The following is a 27220-nucleotide window of genomic DNA, read 5'->3' as shown; positions in this document are numbered from 1 at the left end:
GGGAGAGGCAGGGGTGCAAACCGGAGGCGGTGAACGGCCTTTGTCCCACCTTGCGGGGTGCTTGGCCATCATATGTCTGCGCATGGTGGTGGTGGTGAGGCTGTTGGTGTTGGCTCCCCGGCTGAGCTTTGCGCGACAAAGGTTGCACACCACTGTTCGTCGGTCGTCAGGCGTCTCTGTGAAAAACTGCCAGACCTTAGAGCACCTCGGCCTCCGCAGGGTGGCATGGCGCGAGGGGGCGCTTTGGGAAACACTTGGTGGATTATTCGGTCTGGCCCTGCCTCTACCCCTGGCCACTGCACTGCCTCTTGCAACCTGCCCTGCTGATGCCCTTGACTCCCCCTCTGAAGACCTGTCCTCCTGAGTAAGCGTTGCACACCAGGTGGGGTCAGTCACCTCATCGTCCTGCTGCTCTTCCTCCGAATCCTCTGTGCGCTGCTCCCTGGGACTTACTGCCCTTACTACTACCTCACTGCAAGACAACTGTGTCTGATCGTCATCGTCCTCCTCACCCACAGAAAGTTGTTGAGACAGTTGGCGGAAGTCCCCAGCCTCTTCCCCCGGACCCCGGGAACTTTCGAATGGTTGGGCATCAGTGACGATAAACTCCTCTGGTGGGAGAGGAACCGCTGCTGCCCAATCTAAGCAGGGGCCCGAGAACAGTTCCTGGGAGTGTTCCCGCTCCTGAGCAGGTGTCATTGTAGTGGAGTGAGGAGGCTGGGAGGAAGGAGGAGCAGCAGACAGAGGATTCGGATTGGCAGCAGTGGACGGCGCAGAACTGCGGGTAGACGATAGGTTGCTCGAAGCACTTTCTGCCATCCAGGACAGGACCTGCTCACACTGCTCATTTTCTAATAACCGTCTCCCGCGTGGACCCATTAATTGGGCGATGAATGTGGGGACGCCAGAAACGTGCCTCTCTCCTAATCGCGCAGCAGACAGCTGCGACACACCTGGATCAGGAGCTTGGCCTGTGCCCACACCCTCACTTGGCCCTCCGCGTCCTCGGCCACGTCCACGTCCACGTCCTCTAGGCTTACCCCTACCCCTCAGCATGCTGTATTACCAGTGATTAGATTTCCCAGGCAGGAAATAAATTGGCGCAAGACTGCAGGCCAAATATAATTTTTGCCCTTTTTGGAAAACGAAAGGCCCCACTGCCTCTAGTGAATGAATTATCTAAGTTTAATAACTGCGCTGTGTCCCTGCTTATGTGTCACAGAACGTGAGGGTAGCAGAGTTATTAACTGTGGCAGAGCAGGTATTTTTTTTCCCAATTAAGGAAAGCAAATGGCGAACCCAGCAGTAAAGCGTAGCTGGCTGCGTATGATTTAGCAATGTTTTTCACGCAGCTCACACGTCTCCACAGGCGTTAGGACGGACACAGGCTGGACAAATAGATTTCTTTTCAGTTTTTTCCCACCAACAGGCAGCACTGCGTATATTCAATGAACCTGCGAAGTTTAATAACTGCGCTGTGTCCCTGCTTATGTGTCACAGAACGTGAGGGTAGCAGAGTTATTATAACTCTTGGAGAGCAGGTATTTTTTTTCCCAATTAAGGAAAGCAAATGGCGAAGCCAGCAGTAAAGCGTAGCTGGCTGCGTATGATTTAGCAATGTTTTTCACGCAGCTCACACGTCTCCACAGGCGTTAGGACGGACACAGGCTGGACAAATAGATTTCTTTTCAGTTTTTTCCCACCAACAGGCAGCACTGCGTATATTCAATGAACCTGCGAAGTTTAATAACTGCGCTGTGTCCCTGCTTATGTGTCACAGAACGTGAGGGTAGCAGAGTTATTAACTGTGGCAGAGCAGGTATTTTTTTTCCCAATTAAGGAAAGCAAATGGCGAACCCAGCAGTAAAGCGTAGCTGGCTGCGTATGATTTAGCAATGTTTTTCACGCAGCTCACACGTCTCCACAGGCGTAAGGACGGACACAGGCTGGACAAATAGATTTCTTTTCAGTTTTTTCCCACCAACAGGCAGCACTGCGTATATTCAATGAACCTGCGAAGTTTAATAACTGCGCTGTGTCCCTGCTTATGTGTCACAGAACGTGAGGGTAGCAGAGTTATTATAACTCTTGGAGAGCAGGTATTTTTTTTCCCAATTAAGGAAAGCAAATGGCGAACCCAGCAGTAAACCGTAGCTGGCTGCGTATGATTTAGCAATGTTTTTCACGCAGCTCACACGTCTCCACAGGCGTAAGGACGGACACAGGCTGGACAAATAGATTTCTTTTCAGTTTTTTCCCACCAACAGGCAGCACTGCGTATATTCAATGAACCTGAGAAGTTTAATAACTGCGCTGTGTCCCTGCTTATGTGTCACAGAACGTGAGGGTAGCAGAGTTATTATAACTCTTGGAGAGCAGGTATTTTTTTTCCCAATTAAGGAAAGCAAATGGCGAACCCAGCAGTAAACCGTAGCTGGCTGCGTATGATTTAGCAATGTTTTTCACGCAGCTCACACGTCTCCACAGGCGTAAGGACGGACACAGGCTGGACAAATAGATTTCTTTTCAGTTTTTTCCCACCAACAGGCAGCACTGCGTATATTCAATGAACCTGAGAAGTTTAATAACTGCGCTGTGTCCCTGCTTATGTGTCACAGAACGTGAGGGTAGCAGAGTTATTAACTGTGGCAGAGCAGGTATTTTTTTTCCCAATTAAGGAAAGCAAATGGCGAAGCCAGCAGTAAAGCGTAGCTGGGTGCGTATGATTTAGCAATGTTTTTCACGCAGCTCACACGTGTCCACAGGCGTTAGGACGGACAGAGGCTGGACAAATAGATTTGTTTTCAGTTTTTTCCCACCAACAGGCAGCACTGCGTATATTCTATGAATAATAACTGTGTTGTGGCCCTGCCTATACAATTCTTTCCCTGCAGTATCAATGGAGGGTGGAATGCTCTGCAGAGGCGATTTTGAGAAGCCCAAAAAAAATGCAGCACAGCCAACAGCAGCCTGGACAGTACTGCACACGGATAAATATGGCCCTAGAAAGGACCGTTGAGGTTCTTGAAGGCTACACTCACTCCTAACACTCTCCCTGCCTATGCAGCACTTCTGTCCCTAATGCCAGGTGCAACGGTCTGCAGAGGCGACTTTGAGAAAAAAAAAAATCCCACTGCTAACAGCAGCCAACACACAGCTATCAGTGGCCCTAATAAGGACCTTTGGGGGGTCTTGAAGCCTACACTAACTACCAATTCTTTCCCTACAGCAGCTCCGGTATAAACAGCACTGTCCCTCATCTAACTCACACCGCATCTGAGGCGAGCCGCGGGAGGGGCCGACTTTTATATTAGGCGAACACCTGATCTCGCCAGCCACTCACAGCAGGGGGGTGGTATAGGGCTTAAACGTTGCAGGGGGAAGTTGTAATGCCTTCCCTGTCTTTCAATTGGCCAGAAAAGCGCGCTAACGTCTCAGGGAAGGAAGTGAAAGTAACCAGAACACCGCATGGTGTTCGTCACGAATAACGAACATCCCGAACACCCTAATATTCGCACGAATATCAAGCTCGGACGAACGCGTTCGCTCATCTCTAATTTTTATATAACTAATATCCATGTACAGATGAAAAGGTTGGCTGATTTCCCTGTGTGAATGGCACAATTGCACACCACACTGCTGTGTGACTATACAGCAAGGTAAATGCTTTCAGGATGATTCATATAATCCTTAAGGCTTGGATGCTACAATCGTTTGGAGTGGGAGAACTTATGCCCTGTGCTGCATGCAAATTTTCAACACTTTGTACAGCTTTCGCAAGCAAATTAAGGTCAAGCACATTTTCACAGCATGTTGTCTTATTTTCCTGGTGATCTCAAAGGAACAACTAATGCAGACCTTTACATCTGCCATTGCATATGGTTTATAATTAAATTCTGTTTACAAAAAATGCCTTGTGATTCAGAACGCAGCGCTAGTGGTGAAAGACACAATCTGAAATATAATAAGTCTCTAATGCTAAGTAACAGAATGACCAGCATCAGACCTTGTTAATATGTGCGCCTAAACAATGTGGGATATATCTACAAAAGGAAAAAAAAAGGTTCACATTTTTCCCTTTCTTGTTGATATTAAAATATAATATGTACTTCTATATTCTGGTCATTCACACTTGTAAACCTGTTTCAAGATTGCTTCAACTGGACCAATACTTATATAACCGATTATTTTAACCTTGAACAAACAAAGATTGCCTGATGCAGGAGGAAGAAATAATAATAACATAAAGAAAACTCCGTTATAATATGGCCAAGATGATCACACTGTGCTATATAGACTCATGTATATTAGATGATTTAGTGATCCTGCACTGAGCAGGGATTGGACCTGATGACCCTGGGGGTCCCTTCCAACTCTACCATTCTATGATTATAACGTATAACTACACCTAAAAGACCTAGGAAGTGTATACCCATAGGTTTGGAGTATGGAGCAGGCTTGGGAGTCAATCTCACTCCATACCTGATGGGTGTTGGCTATGTTACACAGGTGACACTGCCGGAAACAGTTCTTGTTGAAGACGATGCCAATCATTGCTGTTCAACCACTTAGATACCACTGTCAATGCTGTCTGCGGCATCTAAGCTTTTAGAAAGATAGAATCACTCCATAGCCTCATCAGACCCATGCAAAAATAATCACAGTGTATCAATAGGTTGCTCCTCAGAATATGCCAACACAGAGCAATTTTTTTGAAAGTGTTTATTTTTAAAACATACAGAAATTCGTTATTGTCATAATTGTAGTAACCTGCAGAATAAAGTTAGGATTTCATTTTTACAGCACAGTTGTGGTGAAAAAGAAAACCAAAAATAATGATACAATTGTACTTTTGTTCATTTCACTCAATATAAAGTGTTTTTATAAGTTTTGTAATGCATTAAGTGATACCATTAAAAAATAAATCTTGTCTGCCAAAAAAACATACCTTCATATGACTATGCTGAGAGAAAAATAAAGCTATGGCTTTTGAAGTGTGGAGATGAAACAACATAAAATCGAAAAATGCCTGGTTAAGGCAGCTAAGCAAAACTACTCCAGCGATAATTTAGCAAAAAAAAGTAAAAGCATGAGAAGCACTAAAAAAAAAGTTTAATAACAAAAGTTGGTAAATACACCCGTCTACAGTACGTCCAATAACACAATTACATTTTTATCAAGCAATACAAGATTTATAGTAAACATTTAAAACTTCCAGGTGCTTCTGAATCCTTGAGCAACTATTTGAAGTCTTCATGTTCAAACCTCAGCCACTTGGTACATAGATTCAAAAGCATACTAAAGAAGTTGATAGAGTGGCCCCTTGGTCCTTCCATCTTCTGGGCCGGACCTCATAATTTATCTCCATATCCCTCTTTGCCAGTCATTGGGAGATTTGCTAATTCTCTAGAGCCAAAGATCTGCTGAAATGTAATATTACTGTGAGGTAGGCCTTATGCTTATGCCCCACTCAGTAATAATGCTCCATAGAGGCTTCCACTGAGTAATAATGCCTCTCACAGGGCCCATTCAGTAATAATGCCCCATATAACCCCCCTCTCAGTAATAATGCCCTCCACAGAGCCCACTCAGTAATAATGGCCATATAGTCTCCAGCCCTCCACTCATCAAGAATGACCTTCATATACAATATCATTTTAAAAAAAGATATACTCACCTGTGTAGCTCCTCCTGCTTAGTGCCCCCGCAGTTCACACTTAGTATCGCACTGTTCACCCACTGACTTCCTGTAAAGCGCTCATGTCATTGCTGTGGCCAGTACGTGGGTGCAGCGATCACGTTTCTCACATGATCACTGCGGGTGAACAGTACTGGAATAATCAGTAAGACCTGTGATATGATTTGGACACAGGTAAAGTCCTTTGATTTTCAAGCTGCAGCGCAGTTTCTCAACTACATCGGGGCACTGGATGGCAAGCACATCCGTGTTAAGAAGCCTTCACAGTCAGCGTCCCGATATTACGATTATAAACAGTAGTTTTCGGTAGTTCTGTTTACTCTTGCTGATAGTAACTATCGATTTATATTGTTGATATCGGGTCCTATGGGAGCACTACGGATGCTTCATTTCAGAGCTTCCAGAATGAGTCACTGGCTTCTTTCCAACCAGCTGTCCCTGCCAGATCCAGATTTTTCAGGACCAATAACCCCATTTGTTATTGTGTCGGATGAGGACTTTGGCCTGACAACCCCCTGTGCTTCACCCCTTTATGTGCAGCAGGTCAGACACCAATATTCATTAAATATGCCTTCGGGATTCTTACCAGTAAGTGGTGAGTCTTCTTGAGCACTATGGAATGTGGTAATCCAAGCCATCATGATTCTGCACACTTTTTGCCTGGTCAACAACATGTCTTTTTTGTTTTTGTAAACGGCTTTCTGTTTTAGTTTTTTTTAGCTATGGATTTTATTTTTTGAGGTATGGACTCACAAGACAATGAGGACCCTTGATTCTTATATATCGTGCTCTATATCAAGACATCGCAAGATGTCCCATAAAGGGCACCAAATCACAGGAGTGAGAGTCAGGGTGTACCCTGTGGAATGGCTGTTGGGCGCTTAAGTGCACGCCAGTCATCCCGCCTAAAATGGCCATGTGTTACAATATAAAAAAGAGACAATCTCCTAAATTTAAAGAATAACATTTATTTGGTCTTGTAAAAAAAGGAAGAAAATAATAAAATAACATGCCACAACAGAGGGCAAAAGTCTCTATGATGAAAATTTTGAAGAACAAACACAATAATTAAAATATTAACGGTTAATATAACAGATGACAGCCTCAGATGTTTGGGAAATTGTGGGTCCTGAATCAGAGCCAATATGGCTGGGCTGGCATTCGGGAATGGCGGTTACTGCCTGTAGGGTGTGCAGTCTGTGGCCGTGAATAACTCAACCAGGATACAGTACTGGCATATCGGTCGCCACATGGGGAGCATGCTCCTGAAACCCTTGTCGGTACATGGAACTTTATATAAGTGTTGCTTGTAGTGTGTGGGTGGGGAAGGTTGGTGGCATTAATATGCCCATGGCCGCAAACAAATCATGTGGCATGGAGGAGGGCGTGCAAGCTTCTAAAATGCGCATCATGTAGTTCTAGCACCTTCCTTACATTATGGTTTGACAAAGCGGCCCAAGGCATCCACCTAGTCTTCACTCTATCTGGCCTAGAGTAACTCAAACACGGGGCAGTACTTGCTGCAGCTGATACCCTGTCTCTCTAGCTGGGAGGGGGTTTCAGTACTGGCCATCTGAGGACTGCCTTGTGCTGTTGCTTGACTTGGCTCCAGGCCTTCCTCAGTGGCCTCCAACAGTCCTGTTGATGCTGTTGCTGGTGAGATTGCCTCATTTACCGCATTGTCCTCCACATCCTCTTCCAAATCTTCCATGCTGTCACGTGTGCTGTATTGAAAGAGAGAAATTGCGTGTTAATTCGGGCACGTACTAGTCACAAGTAAGATAAAACCGCAGACATAATACATACAGGCGAAGGTCCATTGTTGGCGCCAGAAACACAAGTTCCTTATAATAAACAAATGGTCTTTTTTTTGCTTTTCCAGAACAACTCTTGCCCTTGGATGTATATTTTCGACGGAACTGGTAGCGTGCACTGCGCCATTTCGTTTTAAGTTCATCCACGGCCCAAAAAGAGAAACAATAATTAAAAAAACATTTCAAATGCCGTTTTATTTATCTAAAGAACAACAACCAACACCCAAAAAATAATTAAAAATAAGCAGCACAAAAACAACAACCAAAAATGTGTACTCACCAAGATCTTTTCCTTGTCTTTCTTGATAGTCAGCCCCGTTGGTATCCCAGATGACAGGGCGCTCGTGCAGGAAGGCTATAAGTTTGCCTCAATCAAGAAGAGCCTTTTTTTTCAATTTAAGTAGCTTTTATGAGCCATGTGCTCGTAGCTATGTGCACTCCTCTGCAAACCTGTCAGTAAACCACTTCCTGTGGTTCCTTTTTTTCTTCTTTTTAATTCCCTGCAAGATCTCCTAGCAACATGCGCAAAAAACACATCAAATACATGTTACATGTGTATTCAATGTGTTTTTTAAGCATTTACATGTTACATGTCTATTCAATCTGTTTTTTAAGCATTTAAGCTTCAATGGGACTCTTACATCCAAAAATAGGACATGGTATGAAAAATTTAGGAGTGAATCAATGTAAGTCAATAGTGTTTTAGCGCTGCGTATTACATGTGTAATATGCAGAAAAATTATGCCCGTGTGAGTGAGCCGTAAATGACATGATACATTTTTTATGCCTGTTGGTATGATCACCACAATACCAAAATTACACTATTTTTTAACGTTTTTCCACTTTTGCACAATGGAAACCCTTATTTCTTGGAAGTCCTTTTTTCTCATTTGCATTGTTGCATTTAAAATTCTGAATTTTTTTTTATTTTTGCATGGATGGAGCACTGTGAGGACTTATTTTTTGCACGACCAGCTGTAGTTTTTATTCATACCATTTTGCGGTACGTATTTTTTTGTAAGGCAAAGTGAACAAAATAATCATTTTGACTCCCTTTTTTTCTTTTTAGCGCTTGCCATGCAGGATAAAAAGTGTTTCATTTATTGTACAGTTCTTTACAGATGTGACGATACCACACAAAAGATTTAATTTTTTTTTTTTTAAACAAACGGGGAAAAGTGTGCAAATCATTTGTATTTTACTTTTTTTACGTTGTTTTTTATTAACCATTTTTACTTTTTTATCTCCCTGCAGAGAACTTGAACATGCGAACTTATGATCGCAATCATTCAATGGCTGTGATTGGTTAGAATTAAAACCGGTCCTTCTTTATCTGTGAATATGCACATATTTTAAACAATAAAGCAGCAAGTTTGACATACCAGTCCCTCCCCTTTTATGGAATTTACTTGTCTACGTTGATTCCCAGAATTAATGATTTGTCTGAGTTCAATTTGTAGTAGGAAGCGTGGCTAAATTGTGAGATACAGTCGCGAACCGCTCTCAAGGAGTTTAGAGGGTCAGATAGATATAGAAGAATATCGTCGGCAAAAAGTCCAATTTTATGTTGTCTTAAACTGATCGGGAACCCTCTGATCTTTGCGTGCATTCTAATTGATTCTGCCAAAGGCTCAATGATCATGACGAATAACAAAGGGGAGAGAGGGCATCCCTGACGGGTTCCATTGGATATATAGAAGGGGGAAGATAAGGCTCTGTCCACCAGAATCCTGGCGGAGGGTCTCGCATACAGGGCCTGTACTGCATCGAAAAAGTTGTCCCCCACTCCAAATTTCCTGAGGACAGCAAAGGCAAACCCCCAATGGACCCTATCGAACGCCTTCTCTGCATTCAGGGAAAGGAGGAGAGAAGGCGTCCGACTCGAGCCCATCAACTCCACCAGGTTCTGAGTTCTCCGTGCACCATCTGTAGCATTTCTGCCCTTCGTGAACCCCACTTGGTCGTTATGTATGACTACAGGTAAAACCTCTAATAGTCTTATTGCTAATATTTTGGAGTACAATTTTGTATCTGTATTTAACAGCGATATAGCGATATAGGTCTAAAGTTTGCTGAGGTGGTAGGGGCTTTCCTGGTTTAGGTAGCATAATTATTGTGGCCTGTAACATTTCCTCCGGCATTGCTCCTTTTGCCATTGAGTCGTTAAAAATGTTGGTTAAATGTGGGGACAAGATAGAGGCGAAAATTTTATAATATTCGTTGGATAGGCCATCCGGGCCAGGGGGCAGGTCTGACTCACACCCCCTTCACACCCACTGCAGGACGGCCGCGCGGAGCTCCGGCTGCCGGGAGAAGGTGAGTATATATATATTTTTTATTTTTACACATTTTAGGATGAATTGCAGGGAAGGGCTTATATATTTAAGCCCTTCCCGACAATTCATCCCGGGCTCGCCCGCAGCGCATTGCTTTAAATGGAGCCGGCTCTATTGCCGTCTCCATTGAATGCAATGTGCTGGACAGCTCCGGCCCGTTTCTAATGAAACGCGGCTAGGAGCAGATTTTCGGGGGATTTGCGGGCGACTTGCGCGCATCAGTCACGCGATTTGCAGATGCGCATCCGTCATGCGATCCGCAAATCGCTTGAAAAAACGCCCGTGTGACTAAGGCCTTAAGGCAATTAATACTTCCGCATCTTTTTTATTTTGGGCATTTGCTGAAAAAATTTGGGGAAACAGTTTGTTTGAAAATTTGAGACTTGTTTGTTGTGTAAAGTGCGTCTCTTGGAGAAATAGCACATCTGCGTTGGACGTTTTTGTGTTTTTTCATATCATCATCCTTTTGAAGGGTGTGTTTAGACCCTTCACATTTTGTGAATATATCTTAATAGACATAGTATGTTATGTAAAATATTTCTTTGTTTGGAGTTATTTTGGCAGCATATTTAACAAACAGAACATGCAGTTCAAAACACTGAATACTAAACACAAGTCTTCTATCAGTTAGAGATATGAGAAAAATCTTTCAAATAATCGCTTGAAGACCTGAAACATGAAACATGTAAACCAGTGTGAAAAATCAGGCATTTAAAACCTGGTACTTTTGGGGGGACAGAAAGTTCGCCTTGCAGTGTAAGTCTTTTATGTAACTCACGTAACTTAGTAAGTCCAGCTTAGCAGTTCCATTGGGAGTCATTCTGGAGTAAGTTGTTCCCCTCGTGGTGGAGTAGATGGCAGCGTATGGCGAGTGAAAGCCTTTTGGGATCTTTGAGGTTTAACTGATTGCGGGTTTTCTGGGATCAGGATATCCCATTTTAATAGTATTTTCTCTCCAGCTTCTGGAGTTGAGATTATGTGCATTGCATTGTTTTTGTGAATTAATATTTTTGCAGGGAAGCCCCACTTATAAGGGATTTTCGCGCATCTTAAGGCAGCAGTCACTTGAGAGAAAGTCTTTCTAGCTCGGATTGTAGATTGTGATAGGTCTGTGAAGAGACTGAAATTAGCATATGGAGGTGGGAGAGAGCGAGAGTTTCTGGCAGATAACATTAAATCTTCTTTTATGTGGTAAAAATTGAGTCTCGCGATTACGTCACGTGGAATAGAGTCTGGTAGGAAACTCGGTTTTACCAATCTATGAGCTCTATCAATGATGCAGTCTTGCTCCATGGCATTAGGAAGGATGGTTTTGATTAGTTTAGTGAGATAATTTTTCAAGTCTGCCTGAGTTACGTTTTCTGGGATGCCTCTGAATTTAACGTTATTCCTTCTACTCCTATCCTCCAAGTCGGTTAGCTTATTTTTTAGAGATTCCACTTCCTCTTCTAGATTGTAATGAGCGTCTATTAAGTTGTTATGGGTGGCTGTAATTTCTCCAATTTTTGTCTCAATGTGGTCCGTTCGCATCTCTAGTTCCTGTACGGAGCTATTGAATGAGGCAGACAAGGCTTTTATGTCCTTTTGGAGGGAGCTATGCAGGGCCAGCATCATATTTTTAATAAAGTCCTCTGATGCTGGGAGGCTGGATGATGGGACATTGTTAATTAGATCTTCTCCCGTTGTGTCTGACAGTAAGTGTGGGCTAGATGAGGGGGAGAGACGAGGTCTTTGTTTCTCAGGGCTTGTGGAGGGAGATGAGTGCAAAGACTGGGAGTGTGAGCTCTCCGGCGCCATTTTAGGTGTGTCTGGCGTGCTGATGTCGGGCCTTTCGGCGTTATCACTCACCCCATTCCGTGGGAAAGCCTCTGGAGTTCCACCGCTAAGCAGCTCCCTTCCGTCCATGCTGACAGCTGCGTCATCGGAGGGAGATGCAGAGGATCGCTGTCTTGTTGTTCCTGCTCCGGGGCTCGTGTCTGGCACGGAGCCATCTTTGCTGGCAGGCTGCTGTTGTCCCGAGCCGCGGGAGGAGAAAAAATCTCATACCTTTTGTAAAGGTGCTTTTGAGTTCCTCCTTTTGGGCATGATGTTCAGCGGGGTAAGAGGTATCTCTCCCGGTGTTAGAGCTGTGCTGGGGTTGCTGTATCGTAGCTTTTAAGGCTTAGAAAGAGCGGAGCCTAAATCAGCACGTCCATCCTGGTCTGCATCAGGCCACACCCCATGGAATTTACTTGTGAAAGAAAGCCAAAGTGACCGCAAGGCTGCACAACCACTTGGAGACGCACCTGCTGTATGGAACCAGGAGCTAGAAGCTGTCTAAGGTGGGATGAAAATCTCTTTTTCTAAACATTATCACAGCATTAGCTTGCTGGAGGCGGGGTATTCAAGCACCGCTTCCAGGAAGAAATGCTCTGTTGGCCGTGGAGGAGGACGCAGCAGCCTGCTGCCGCGCCGCAGGCCAATCGCGAGGCTCAGAACGCCGGTGGTAAGTGAGTATTAGACCTCCCACCGAGCCTTAGCTTGTGAGCTGGCTCGTAACCCGAGTTTTTGCTCTTAAAGCAGAGCAAAAATTCAGGAGAGAACCGGCTCGCAAGTCAAGAAGCTCACAAGCTCAGGCATTCTTAACCCAAGGTACCAGTAAAAGCTACCAAATGAAGTATAACTGTCATATCACTTAATAGTCACCAATGTCAGTCAAATAAACTATGTAACTAAGTTTAAAAGTAAACAAAAATGGAAGCGGTAGTTGAAATGGCATCCAGCTATGGACAACAGTACTTCTAACAACTTTTGATGGTATTAAACAGACAACATTACAATACCCTAGATCCGCATAACATAGCCTCGTTGTTGTGCAAGGGCTGACCGGAAGATTTTAGTCAGGGAGAAAAGCACACAGCAGTAATCCATAAGTATCAGCCTATCATCAACCTTTCATGATATAAAAACAGAAGCTCATAACATAAATATGGCACCAGAACCAAGATAACATAAAAACAGCAACAGAACCAAGCTCATAACATATATACAGCAGCAGAACTGAGCTTGAAACAAGTGCTGTGGCAGAAATGAGCTCATTACATAAATATAGCAGCAGAACCAAGCTCATTACAGAGCGAAATCGCAAATACATGTCAACCCACTGCAATATCAGTTTGCACCATGTGACACTACAACTCCCAGCATAATCTTAACAATGGTACACATGGATTCCCAGTGCAGAATCCCGCAGCGGTTTCCAGCTATGCCCGCAGGCATGACGCCAAAAAAGTCATTTACACACCTGTCTGGACGCGGCGTGGGTCTCCTCCATTGCGGACGGATCTTTTTTCTTCTGCACGGCGGACTAATCCAGGCACACCAGCAGCATACCGCATGCATCCACCATGCTTTTTAAAAAAAATCTACTTTCCCACCTATCCGCGGCACAGCCACAGTGTTATCCAATGGAAGCAGTGGAAGCCGTCCATACGGGAAAATCGCAGAAAACTGACATCAGCTGATATTTAGTTATCTTCGGGTGCCCAATGATTCCCTATGGGTGTGAATCACACGGACAGGATACCCGTGCAGATTTTTAAAGTGAATTTTTCCCGTGTTGTTGTTTGACAAACCAGAATGCTACCATCCAACATCACTATGGAGACTATACAGTGACTAAAGTACTAATCAGACAATCAGAGGAAGAATAAACATTTACATTGAAGTTGACATCATCTCAGATTTGAGTCATTCTCTTCCTTTTCTTCTCCATATGGTCCAGATGTCATGATGACTTCTTCCAACCACAACAGAGTTTGCTGCACATTCACATGCTGTGCCCATAAAATAATAGTATCACATATGGGGTTTCTTGAATAAAATATGCTCCACACTGTGTGCCCTAATTAAAATATGCCCACATACTGGTCCCCTAATTAAAATATGCCCCATGCTGTGCCTCTAATTGGAACATGGTGCCCATGCTGTGTCCATTGCATTTAAAAAAGGGTAGAAACATGATTTTGTATACCATCAACTTATTCCACAGTGCTTTCAAGTAATTTATTTATTACCCCCCAGCAAGCTGGGTACTCATTTTACTGATCTTGAAAGGCTGGACGACTGAGTTAACCTTGAGCTGGCTACCTGAACCATTCAGGGATTGAACTTACAACCTTCAGGTCATAAGCGAGAGCTTAGGACTGCATTTCTGCTGCCTCAGCACTCCGCACCACGCAAGGCTCTATGAATAGTCCAAATTTCATCCTAAATTTTATTCAAATCTTATTTGCAGCTACAGGAAACATTTGGTGGAGGTGATTACTGATAAATTTTAATAACCTAGGATCTACAAGTTATTAAAATCAACAGTTCACTTACTTTTTCTCCAAGCACTGTGAATGTTTTCTCAATGTGTTCAATAAAACACATGAACAGTACATCTATTTTTGTGTTATAGGGTTAGATTGTGATTGTCTGTACCGGTGATCCCCAACCGGAGTGCCGCGGCTCCCAGGATAGGCATCACTCAGCAGTCATTAAATGGGTTTTTCAGGCAGCGCCAGTGCCCCAGTGTAGTGGCCGTCACTCGTAATTGCAGGTGCAGCTTTCACTGAAATCATGGGAGCTGAGCCTGGATCCACACAGAGCAGACTTACTGCGTAATTTCCATGCGGGCCTGCATGAAAATTCCTCAGCATTTACAGTAGCAGCAACTTGCGGAAAAAATCTGCACAAAATCTGTGTAGAAATATTATCGCTGTTTCCGCTGCGGAATTCACCTTTTCTCAATAACGGGGTGCGTTCCGCACAAAAATTTGCGATAAAATCCGCATCAAAACCCACAACAAAAGGCACAGGTTTTGATACAGACGTTCCGTGTCTGCGTCTGACATCCCGTGTCAAATCAGCCCCGTGTGGACCCAGTTTTAGGTTACGCTTAGTACACGTAGCGGAAATGCTGCAGATTTTCCGCAATGGAAAATTCTGCGGCAAAATACGCATTTCTTCAAAAGACGCAGAGCTAAAATACGTACCATCGGTATGCATTTTGACTCAAAATCAACTGCGCTTCTGCAGCTGATTTCATAAGATACCGCATTCTCTCTCACCTCCTAAGTCTTTGCACTCTCAGCGCCTCCTTTACTGGGCACCCAACGGCCTCTAGTCAGCGGAGCACCGCTGGTCAGGTGATGTAGAAGTAGCTTGCAGCGTTGTTATTACCAGAGGTCGCCAGGTGCCCGGAATATCGGAGGTTAAATCATACGTCGTGATACGCCCCTCTCCCTTTTTTGGTAGGGGTGCCCTGCGGAAATTTTCTTCCCTAGGGATACCCCAAGACTGAAAAGGCTGGTAAACACTGGTCTATACAGTAACTGTGACTAAAGGCCCATTTAGATGCCCGACACTCGTCCCTGCATATACTCACTTTCGTGCCGCTGCACGGGAGCTAGTATCGTTGTCTGACAGCGGGGAGGCTGGAGATTTCTCTCTTCGTGCTCCCATGCTCCACTCCATACTGCCGCCCCATGTGAGCCAGCGATACTGGCTCCCGTGCAACAGCAAGGGAGCGAGTGCATGCAGGGGCGAATGTTAGGCATCGTCCTGTCTAAATGGGCCTTTAGATATCACACCACATTTTATTAGTAATTAGAGATGAGCGAACGTACTCGGATAAGCACTACTCGTCGGGGCGCTCCGCTGCTGACAGGTGAGTCGCAGCGGGGAGCGGGGCAGAGCGGGCGGGAGAGAAGGAGAGACAGATCTCCCCTCCGTTCCTCCCCGCTCTCCCCTGCAGCTCCCCGCTCCGCAGCGCGTCCCGAATCTTTCAAGACGAGTACAGTGGTACTCGGATAAGGCACATTACTCGGACGAGTAGTGCTTATCCGAGTACGTTCGCTCATCTCTATTAGTAATCAATGCTGAAATCTAGATAATTGCAAAGGGTTCACAAATGGTTTGCAAACAATATACAGTTGCAAGAAAAAGTATCTCTTATCAGTCACTTGTTTGCCGAAAATGCTCTTGGTCAGACCTAAAAGGTAAATGTAGAATAGTGAGCACAAACTTGTGCCACTAATCGTTGATATAAATTAAAGGGTATGTCCTGTCCCAGAAACAAATCCATCAGAATTTAAAGGGAGTCCGTCAGCCGTTTTGACCCTATGTAACTGCTGACAGCATTATATAGGAGACCTTCCGACCTGTTTAAACATACCTCTGTGTATGGTTCTATTATCAGGAAAATATTTCATCTGGTCGCACCTCTCCACCGGGGGGCGGGGGGTCCCTAAGGCTGAAAAGCTCTAGAGTCCTCCATACTCTCCAGTAAGCTGCTACATATACCCTCCCCTCTGCTACTCGGGCTGTAGTATTTAGGTGTATGTTATCCATTTAAAAGGGGTTTATGAGGAAAAATGTGTGTTTTTTTTTTTTTTAAAAAAGGTCAGAACTAAAACACAGGAAAAAAAGAATGAATGAGAAAAAAACACCATCCAAGAACTGACTTTACAAAACAAATACACCAGGTGAAGAGGCACTATGAGGTCCTCAGGTAAGCGGCTCTGCAGGATAATCTTCTTTCTACTCCTTCCCATTCCCCAAGTAATGTTTCAATAAGAAGAGTTGAACCTGTCAAGTAGCCAATCTGCACCTCTCACTGTTAATGGGTGATGTTCAATTTGATTGACAGTGAGGATTGGAAACACCGTTAAACGCTGGTCTAGGTTGCACTGGCATGATGTGTCACCAATGTATTAAGAAGTGCAAGCCTCACAATACATTTGGTGCATCTTGAAGCCGTCCATACACCAAATATAAAATCTACGCCTGCTTTGAGATGGTGTAGGTTTCAGCTATTATTTGCGCCAGCTTTGAAAGAAATGCAATGAACCCAAAAACTGCACCAACGCTAAAGCCCCATTTACACGCAATGATTGTCGTTTGAACGAACAACTTAACTTTTTTGCTTTCAAATGTTGAGCGTTTACAAGTAAAGATAATCCTTTGAAGTCCTTGCAATTTCCCTCATTAGCTATGCAAACATTGTACAAGTATATGTTGTTTGCTCCAGTAGGAGTGTGTTTATGTGAGGGAAACTCTAGGAGGGAGGATTTTAATTAGTGTGAAGAAAAGCTATTGTCTTCTGCTGTCATTGTGTGAGGCTGGGCAAACAATGAGCCCTCCCATCAAGTCATTTGAAAGACTAAACAAATGCTGTGTAAACAAGCGAATGAACTAACAACTATTTTTATGCAGTCTATAAATCAGCGATAAATGGCAAACGAACGCATATTGTGTGAGGGTCACAAGTTCACACATAGCAGTTATCGCTCACTTTCACTCATTTGAGCGAATTTTGAGTGATAATTGTTGCGTATATATGTGCTTTAACTTCACACGAGTGAGCGCGATATCGAGCCGTGAATCATGGTCTGATATCACACTCGCCAACATGCTATTTTCCCGTTGATACAGGGCGTGACTTACATTACTTCAGGGAAGTAGCGATCCTCTGCCACGGCGGAGGGGCGCGGAGTGTCTTCCACTGTTTTTAATGGGGAGACCTAGCATCGCACTTGCGAGCCCCTAGCGCACGGTGCAACGCTGCTGCCGGCCCCATTGGCAACAATGGGCGTGCGATGTGATGTGGGAAAGAAACAAAAACATGGCTCATGTGTATGACCCCATTCAAAAGTAGGGGGTCATATTCATGTTAGATTTGTGCGTAACTCAACTTTTTCGGCCATCTGAAAACGGCCTGAAAAAAGTGAGTAAAACGGCCAGTAAAATAACAGTGTTTGTAGGGCTTTTTGTATATTATTGTACACCTCGGCTAACATCTGGATACATTTGTTTTGTCACAAAAAAAGCTACAAAATACATCTGCAGCACAGAACAAAAAAAAAAAGACAATATGTGACACCAGAGCCTGGCTCTGGACGATCCATCCGAGTGGAGAAGATCAGGACAGGTCAGCAATTAAAGATCAGCGGGTGTCCAACACCTGTTAGCGAGGTTGTTGAGCGCCAGAAATAGTGCAGCTCCGTACTTTGTTCAGCGGCCCGGAATAGTATTGCAGGGTCTCCCATTCACTTCAGTAGAGCAAGGCTGCAGTACTATACCAGGCGCTGAGCAATGCACGGAGCGGTGGTGCTTCTGGCGTGTAGCGGCTCTACGAAAAAGCTGATGAGTGGGGGTGCCGGGTGGCGAGAGGATAGGTCATCAGTTATTAATATTATGAGCTTCCCGATAAGGCCGGCTTCATACAGGCATGAGCGCAATTGCCCCGCCTCAGTGCTGTGTTTTTACGCACTGAATGAGGCTTTTTTGGGCACGCATCGGCATATTTTACTGTGATTTTTCTGCACGCAGGGCATGTTCATTCAAACAGCAGACAAACGCACTAATTGAAATGGCTAATTAGTCCCAGATGTGTCCTTTTCCAGTGGAATTGCAGTGTCTCATGCATCTCATTGCGTATTGCGTGTGTATTTGTGCACCCATCATTGACTTCTATGTATACAGCTGAGCGCTCCAAGCGGGGTATGCAGAAAACAGCTCGAGCGCTGTCTTCTGCATACTCCTGCTGTGTTCACAGAGCGCACAGCTGGTGTACAGCTGAGCGCTCCAAGCGGGGTATGCAGAACACAGCTGGAGCACTGTCTTCTGCACACTCCTGCTCTGGTCACGGAGTGCACAGCTGGTATACAGCTGAGTGCTCTGAGCGGGGTATGCAGAACACGGCTGGGGTGCTGTCTTCTGCATACTTCTGCTGTGTTCTCCGAGCGGGATACCAGCTGAAACAATGGTATCCCGCTGAAAACTCAGTGTGCGGTATTGATAAGGCTCATCGTTGTCTTTTAGCTAGCTGAAAGACAATGATGAACGAATAGTGCACGATGGCCGCATATTTAGACACAATGATTATCGCTCAAAAGACGGCTTTTGAGCGAATTTTGAGCGATAATCATTGTGTCTAAATGGGCCTTAAGGAGAAGTGTTGTGTGGCCAATGCGGAATCGGAAGGCCATCAATGTCTAGTAGTAGCCACCATATACAAGAACCAATGGGATCACTGCGCTCCCCCATCTATGTACGCCCATTTCCCTTTATTCTAATAAGTATTTAATTAAACGGACACATCGGCGCTGGCGACAGATCAGTAAGAACCGGTAACATTACTATACCCACATAGAGGACACCCAACAAGCCAAATTGATTAGCATGTAATTATATATATATATGTATACACATATATATATATCAGCATACAGTACTTGTGAACCATATATCTCAGCAGCCCCTGTGTATCAGTGATGGTAAACAACACAATGACAGATGACATGCACATGTGTGTGCAGTTACATGTATGTAGTCCTGGACATGCGTTGGACACTGGCCGCCGAGGATCCTGACTCACCAAGTCAATGAAGGTGAGAAATTTCCAGCTGCCCCCATAGGTCTGGTGCGCGGGCATCTCTATCGCCTTGTAGTGGCACAGCACGGACAGGTATGAGAGCAGGATGGCGGCCCGCAGCACCTGGCATGGGATCAGCGCCATGGCAGGCCACAGCACCGGGGAATAGAGGAGGTCAGCAGCGGCCGTGCAGCCCTCCCCTCCCCGCTTCCCCTATAGTGTATGTCACTTCTTATTTTACTACCTCCTTCATTTGGCGTCTTGGGAATGGCAGAGACGGGAGGGGGAGCGGGGATACACAGCCGGCACTGAGCATCACAGCCCGGAGGAGGATGGGGGACGGTTGTCATAGTGACGGGGAGAGCGAGGAGGACGTGGTGACGTGTGACGGAGGGCGGAGTCCTGGTCGGTGACGTCAGCCGCTGTGAGGTATTTAGCGGGAGGTGTCTCTTCCGGTGAGGCGGCTGTCGGTGTCGGCCGCTGGCTTATGGTTTCCGGCAGCTCTCTGTGGGGATTGTGTCGTTACAAGGAGCTCGGTCCGACGGGAATGTGTCAGCAAAGCATGGGCTCTAGTGTAAATCTAGTTTTATGTCAAGGACTCCACTCGGGGGTTTGGTTTGCTGCTATGTTTGGGGAGCCGGAAAATTGCAGCCCCTGCCGAGCTGGTCCGGTCTGTGACAGAACCGAATGGCACCGCATAACATCTGTCCGTCCAGTTCAGCCTATTACCCCCCAATGTTGATCCAGAGGAAGGCGAAAAATATAACGTGGGCTGTTTAGTTTCCGTGTTTTTACAGTATGAAGTAACGCATCGCGCTGTGCCGGTTCGGCCTCTTTTTGAACGGAATTTGGCAACAAAGGTTCAGGAAGGACCTCCGATGCTGATGTGAACGAGCCCGTCAATATATGTTTAAGAGATTGGTGATTTGTTTTTTTGCATTTTCCATGTTAGGATCTATATTTAAAAAATCCTAAAATCCTGCAGTTTAAGGCCTCCCTCACACGGCACTTTTTTCTGTGATTACTGTAGCATTTTCAGCGCCGCGCTAATTATGGTATAACGTTCCCATTGTCTTCAATGGAGCCTCTTAGAACGATCGATTGCTGTCGAGCCGAAGGTGGAAGTAAAATGGCGGTGCTTTGCTGACCTCCTGTGTGAGGGAGGCCTAAGGCCACATTCATACAACTGTGTGCGAGTTGAGCCCCAGCATTTCAAGTGCAACCTGCATCAGACTCCACACAGACACCCCGTCCGCGTGCGGGACAATGCACACATGGATGTCCTAGTCTCGTCCGTGAAACAGACCACTGTAGGACATGCTACTATTATTTTTCAGTGGACCAAGGGTGCAGGTGAAAAGTCCCCATGTGATTAGCCTAATTAGCTTTCAATGAATGGTTTGATTGGTTCATCAAGCGCTGGCTTGGATTGGCTGAGCTGTGGTGCTCAAGAGCCAATCAGAAGCAGCGCTTCCTGCAGGCGTTGATTTTAAAGTTCCTGACCAGAAAGAGGTGACGGGGACCTGAGAGAAGACGCAGCAGAGCTGACACTACTTCTTAGGTGATGCAATTGGTTTTTTTTATGTAGTTAGGGTTTATTTTCAGGGTAGGGCTTATATTTCAAGGTTCCCCCTCCCAAAAATCCAGGCAAAAGAGCACTACAAAGTCGCTCAACACAAAATCGCAATATCGCACAAACCACCGATGCAATATTCCGGCAATTTTCTTGTGATATCGCATTGCCCGTGTGAAACAGGCCTAATGGGTCCATGTGATGTTCATGAAATACACAGATGGGAAAAACAGCCGTGTGAATGGGCCCTAAGCCTAATAATATTCTTATGCTTCCTGTTCTGTAGAGAAAACCTTTCAGCAGACATCTCACTATCATCACATGCAATGAATGTTAACATCTGTATATACATAACATAAAATTCATTATTCACAATAGGTGATGGTCACAGCTCACCTCCTCACCCTCCCTGTACAGTGACCTCTGCACAGAACATGCCTAGGAAAGGTTTTCATGAAGTCTGCATGTTCTCTCCTGTCCATTGTGTTAATGGTCAATAAAAGCTGCTGTAAAGGTATCTCTAAATGCTGTTAAATCCAGCTTAGTTAGGATGGCTGCCCCGTAGTCATAGAATAATAGAGTTGGAAGAGACCTCAAGGGTCATCGGGTCCAACCCCCTGCTCAGTGCAGGATTTACTAAATCATCCCAGACATATATTTGTCCAGCCTTTGTTTGAACACTTCCATTGAAGGAGAACTCGCCACCTTCCATGGTAACCTGTTCCACTTATTGATCACCCTCACTGTCAGAAAGTTTTTTCTAATATCTAATCTGTGTCTCCTCCCTTTCAGTTTCATCCCATTGCTTCTAGTCTATCCTTGTACAAATGATAATAGGGCTGATCCCTCTTCACTGTGACAACCCTTCAGATATTTGTAGACCACTATTAAGTCTCCTCTCAGCCTTCTTTTTTGCAAGCTAAACATTACCAGTTCCTCATAGGACATGATTTGCAGACTGCTCACCATCTTGGTAACGTCTCTCTGAACTTACTCCAGTTTGTCTATGTCTTTTTTTATAGTGGTGTGCCCAGAACTGGACACAGTGTTCCAGATGAGGTCTGACTAAGGAAGAGTAGAGGGGGATAATGACCTCACGTGATCTAGACTCTATGCTTCTCTTAATACATCCCAGAATTGTGTTTGCCTTTTTGGCTGCTGCATCACATTGTTGACTCATGTTCAGTCTATGATCTATTTGTATACCCAAGTCTATTTCATATGTGCTGCTGCTTAGCCCAATTCCTCCCATTCTGTATGTGCTTTTTTCATTTTTCTTGCCCAGATGTTGGACTTTGCATTTCTCCTTGTTAAATACCATTCTGTGCAAGCTTTTCTAGATCTTTTTGAATACTTTCTCTCTCTTCCCTAGTGTTAGCTATCCCTCCTAGCTTTGTGTCATCAGCAAATTTGATCAGTTTCCCATCAATTCCCTTCTCCCGATCATTTATAAAAATGTTGAACAACACTGGGCCTAGAACTGAGCCTAGTGGTACCCCACTTGATACATTCTTCCATTTGGATGTGCAGCCATTCATGATTACTCTTTGAGTACGATCACTCAGCCAGTTGTGAATCCACCTAACAGTTGCCTTGTCGATCCCATATTTGGTCATTTTTTTCAATGAGTATAGTATGAGATACTTTGTCAAATGCTTTACTAAGGTCAAGAAAAACTATATCCACCGCATTTCCCTGATCAACCCAGTCAGTGATACTATCCTAGAAGGAAATTAGATTCGTCTGGCATGACTTGTTTGTTACAAACCCATGCTGACTCTGGTTAATTACATCCTTTTCATCCAAGTACTTGCATACATGCTGTTTAATAATTTGTTCAAAGATCTTTCCCGGTATAGAAGTCAGGCTCACAGGCCTATAGTTTCCTGGATAAACCTTCTTCCCTTTTTTTGAAGATAGGGACAACATTTGCCCTGTTCCAATCTTCTGGGACTTCTCCTGTTCTCCAGGAATTTTCAAAGATGATGGCGAATGGCTTAGCAATTACCTCTGCTGCTTCCTTTAGTATCCTAGGGTGTAATTCATCTGGACCTTGAGACTTGAATTCATTTAAGTTAGCTAAGTGTTCCCTCACCATCTCTCTGCTTACAGATAGCCTGCATTCTTTTATTCCCCCAATAGCACGGGGAAGATCAGTTAATGTTCCATCTACTTTCTGAGAGAAAACAGATACAAAATAAGAATTTAAAAGTTCGGCCTTCTCAACATCACAGTCATGTACAGACAATAGAATAAAAAATTCTACAATCAGAAAATAAAAACATTTTAGAAAAATTTTAAAGTGTTTCATTATGTTTTTAATTAGAAAAAAATACAAGCAATGCATTGATACATTCCCTTTTAAAGGGGTTCGCTGACATCTGCCGGAGCTGGTGACGTGAGCAACAGAAGTGTTCTTTCGGTGGTGCGATTGTAGTAAAAAATGATAAGCATCAATAGTTGATCGTCTGGGGTCCTTATTCGGGCCATGGTATTCTATGCAAATCCTTAAAGGGGTGTTCCCATGCCGGTCAAACATGGAGACTGCCATGATTGGAGGTATTCCTGACACAGTAACTGGAAATGTAGCTCCCTTAAGAGATGTCGTCATTCTTTCAAGACAACTTTAACTGGCAGTTGCTCACAATCTTCAATAGAGCTCCCAACCAGCATATTTTGTTACTACACCCTGGGTGCCCACAAGCTGGCATACAGCCACCCAGCATGCCTTCACAGAGCTGTGCCCTAGAACAGCACTGTTCCTGTGTGAGGTGAGCATTGTGCTGCACTCCTTTATAATGAATGTGATGTGTAGGCCCTATACCCCACCTAAATGTTCAGCCACTTTGCTGATATATGGTGCCTCAATGGACTTTAGTGCAAAGCTGTGCCTGTGAGCAAGGCAAGACTCCAGAATGATGCTACTGCTTCTATCGGATGGTCATGCAGTAATATGGGTCACTTACTCTTAGACTTGAGCGCAGTGCTGTGCTTGCAAGCAAAGCAAGATTTCAGAGCATTGCTACCTTTGCGAGATGGCCCTCTACTGCTACCCGGCCTTCCCTTGCAAGTTGTGATGATTATGCCCCTCTGCTCTTAAAAAAAGCCAGTGAAGTCTGATATTGAGGTGGGAGAGCAGCTGGAGGAGAAACTGACCTTATCAGAAGTGGGGAAAAACAAAACAGGAGCCACCTGCAGACAATCTGACCACAGGATCAGTCTATGGATAGAGAAGGTTCTCTGAGCCAGGGTAATCCCAAAAGCATTGGACTACTGGAACAACAGAGGACCAAGAGGGAAATGTCTTCCGTATGAAGAGCACACACTTGTAAACAGACAGGAACCGACCGGCATGATCCTGGGGGATGACTGATCCACTGAAGGAGGTAACATACAAGGGTTCCTGAAGAGACTGGAGAGGAATCCAGGGTTTCCCGAATAAGGAACACTCAATGAAGTTCTCCGCAACTCCTGAGTCCACAAAATCAAGCCAAGATTCTTGAGAGTGGGGAAAAGGAAATGTTTTTATTTTTTTAGTAGAGATATAATGTAGTCCTTAAATCAACTGGTTAGTTCTCTTTTCCTGTTACAGAACTGTGTAAAGCAGATTGCATTGACTCCTCTGCAGCAGCAATTGGAGGATTACTGAGGGATACCGATAAAAGCATGTCTTCTCTAAAGATCTTTCTCAGAAATGCAGATCCGCTCAAGTAACTAGGGAAATCAGCTCCTTGAAAGCTGAAGTATGAACTTGACCCGACAATTCATACTCTGTATGGCTTGACAGTCCATAAAAAAGCTACTACTAATGCCTCATTACTTTATGTCAATTCTGAAGCCAGGATACAAAACTTGATGTCATAATGACCAACTATAGAGATGCCTTGCTTTAGACATAACAGAACAGAGGCTACAGAGGAGGTGCAGCCAGGTTCCTCAAATACTCTTTGAAAGGTAGCCAAGAAGGGTTTCAGAGAAAACACAATCAGGTCATTTTGCTCCTAAAAGTCCAGGCCAGAGCTTCTTCCAGAAGGAAAGAAATCATGTAGGCTACTTTGGCTCGGTCAGAACAGAATTGCTGAAGACACAGTGGACACTGGTTGATTAATCCCTAATAGGCCTTAGAATCACTATTGAATCATGAAGCAGAGAGACTGATGTAGGAGGCTCAAATTGAGTAATCAAAATAGAAGTCTGCTGGACCACCAAAGCAATGGTTGGACAAGAAGTAAATAGCTACAAGGCATGCAGGTGACTGAAAAGATTCCCTGGAGAGCCTGTATAATCTCTTAGTCTAATGGCCCTTTTACATTGAACGGTTATTCAATTATTTGTTGCATCGTGCAAGAATGGAATTATTCTGTGAAACCATGGCCAATGATTGAACGATGAACGATAATTTGTTTGGTTATCGTTTGTTGTTCATTTTATGCAAGCATAAAAATCATCATTCATTGTTTGTTAAAGGTTCAGTCGTTCACAAACCATTCCCAGGCATTTTCAGAATTCCCTGGCAGACCAACAATGGACTGAACAAGCTATGACAAAAATGACAAAAAACGTAAATATCTGCGAGTGTAAATGAACATTTTTTGAAAGCAAATGACTCATTTGTTTGTGCGAATGATTAATTGCTCTGTACAAAAGAACCCTTAGGAATCACTCTTAAAGGGGTTGTCCCGCGATGACAAGTTAAGTTAAACACTTCTGTATGGCCATATACATGCACTTTGTAATATACATCGTGCATGAAATATGTGCCATACAGAAGTTATATACTCGCCTTCCCTGCGCTGGCGTCCCCGTCTCCATGGTGCCGTCTAATTTCAGCGTCTAATCGCCCGATTAGACGCGCTTGTGCAGAAGGGTCTTCTCCCTTCTGGTCGGTCCGGGCATGAGCGGCGTTCTGGCTCCGCCCCCTTCTATGCGGCATCGCGTAGCTCCGCCCCATCACATGTGCCGATTCCAGCCAATCAGGAGGCTGGAATTGGCAATGGACCGCACAGAGCCCACGGTGCATCGTGGGTGAAGATCCTGGTGGCCATCTTGGAGGAAAAGAAGGAAGAAGTTGCAGAGAGGGGATTCGGGTAAGTAAAAAATTTTTTTTTGAATTTCAACACATCCCTTGGGTTTGTCCTGCGCTGAACGGGGGGCCTATGCAAAAAAAAAAAAAACGTTTCAGCACGGGACAACCCCTTTAACCCCCACAAGGAGGTGGAAAATGGTAATTCTAACAACCATCTAAAATCTGTCAGATTATCAAAACTGTCACCATCAGATAAAAAGTACAGAGATAGAAACTGCATCCAAATGTAGTAGGGGCTTACTAAGTGTCTGAGCCACCCTGGCAGGCTGCTCCACTGCATGCGCTGAACTCCAACACCTCTAGCTAGTGATGCGGTTGGGAGGGAGACAGTAGGAGAAGCATTCAGGTGCTGAGAGAGGCCTAAAAGTGCTGTGAACACCAGGTGAAAGCCCTGTTTCCCCGCCAGTACAGCAGCCAGAGAGCGGGGAGTATTAGAAATGCTGGTGAGTGCAGCAGAGGAGGATCTGCTTCCTGGCTTACATCAGCAGTGAAGCTGCAAGAATGTTACCGCTGTGAAGGACTGCCCTACGATAGGGTAGAGTGCACGGCTAAGCCCCATCCCTCAGAAGTGCTGAGAAGCTTGAGGTGCCTGGAGGGTGCCCTCCATAAAGTAAAGGAGCTGTGCCACAGCTGAGTATGATGCAGCTTGAACAACATGAGGACAGAGAGCAACACGGCAGCAGAAGTGATGGAGATCCATGCTGCGGAGCTGTCAGAGGGCGTGATTGATGGAACACCTGGAATCAGCAGGTACCATACCGAGAGGGCTCTGAAGACCTGAGGGCTGAAGATGATGACATGATGTGTGGAACGAGAGTCCCTACTCACATGGACTTGGTGACAGCGTCATGAATCCAGAGCAAGGGGCAAACTGCCAGGCAAATTTGACCGTTGTCTGACATGTTAGTGTGCACACACTTTAGAGACACAAACAAGCTTTACAAATGTGGACTGGGGAAGTGCCTCCCCATAACCGACTGTGACAGCATACGAAACGGATGCCTGGCTTTAACATAACTTGTAGACTTAACTGAATTAGTAAGTGAAACCATATGTAAGCAGGAAGTACACAATGTTGCACTACCTTTTCACTTTTGCCTGTGGCACAATGAGATGGTCTAAAGAAAACTTCCACTAATTGGCCAGTCATAGACCCAAAATGTAAGATGACCACTGATGACACACATAATTTCATGTTAACCTGATGTATTTGATATTCTAGTCAAGTAGCATTTGCAATAAACTGATTACTTTATATTCATTTCGTACCCTGCACTTGTTTTTTATTTATGTGCTATTAATTTGACTCTTGC

General features: G+C 44.6%; 1 protein-coding gene across 4 annotated transcripts in view; it reads right to left on the bottom strand.

Moving 5' to 3' along the window:
- AIG1 (androgen induced 1) overlaps positions 1-19574 on the bottom strand; it is a 216415-nt gene extending 196841 nt beyond the window's left edge. For 2 of the 4 annotated variants that reach the window (XM_066605461.1, XM_066605463.1), the window contains exon 1: positions 19252-19559. In XM_066605461.1, the coding sequence (XP_066461558.1) occupies positions 19252-19392 (141 nt within the window). In that variant the 5' untranslated portion in view covers positions 19393-19559. Of the gene's footprint in view, positions 1-6646; positions 7423-19251 lie in introns of those variants that run through there. The other 2 variants (XM_066605464.1, XM_066605462.1) reach the window with 2 other exon arrangements.
- Between the last annotated feature and the right edge of the window lie 7646 nt (positions 19575-27220).

This window comes from Eleutherodactylus coqui, chromosome 1 (assembly GCF_035609145.1).
Source record: "Eleutherodactylus coqui strain aEleCoq1 chromosome 1, aEleCoq1.hap1, whole genome shotgun sequence".
Lineage (NCBI taxonomy): Eukaryota > Metazoa > Chordata > Amphibia > Anura > Eleutherodactylidae > Eleutherodactylus > Eleutherodactylus coqui.
This window is presented reverse-complemented; position numbering and strand designations above follow the sequence as displayed.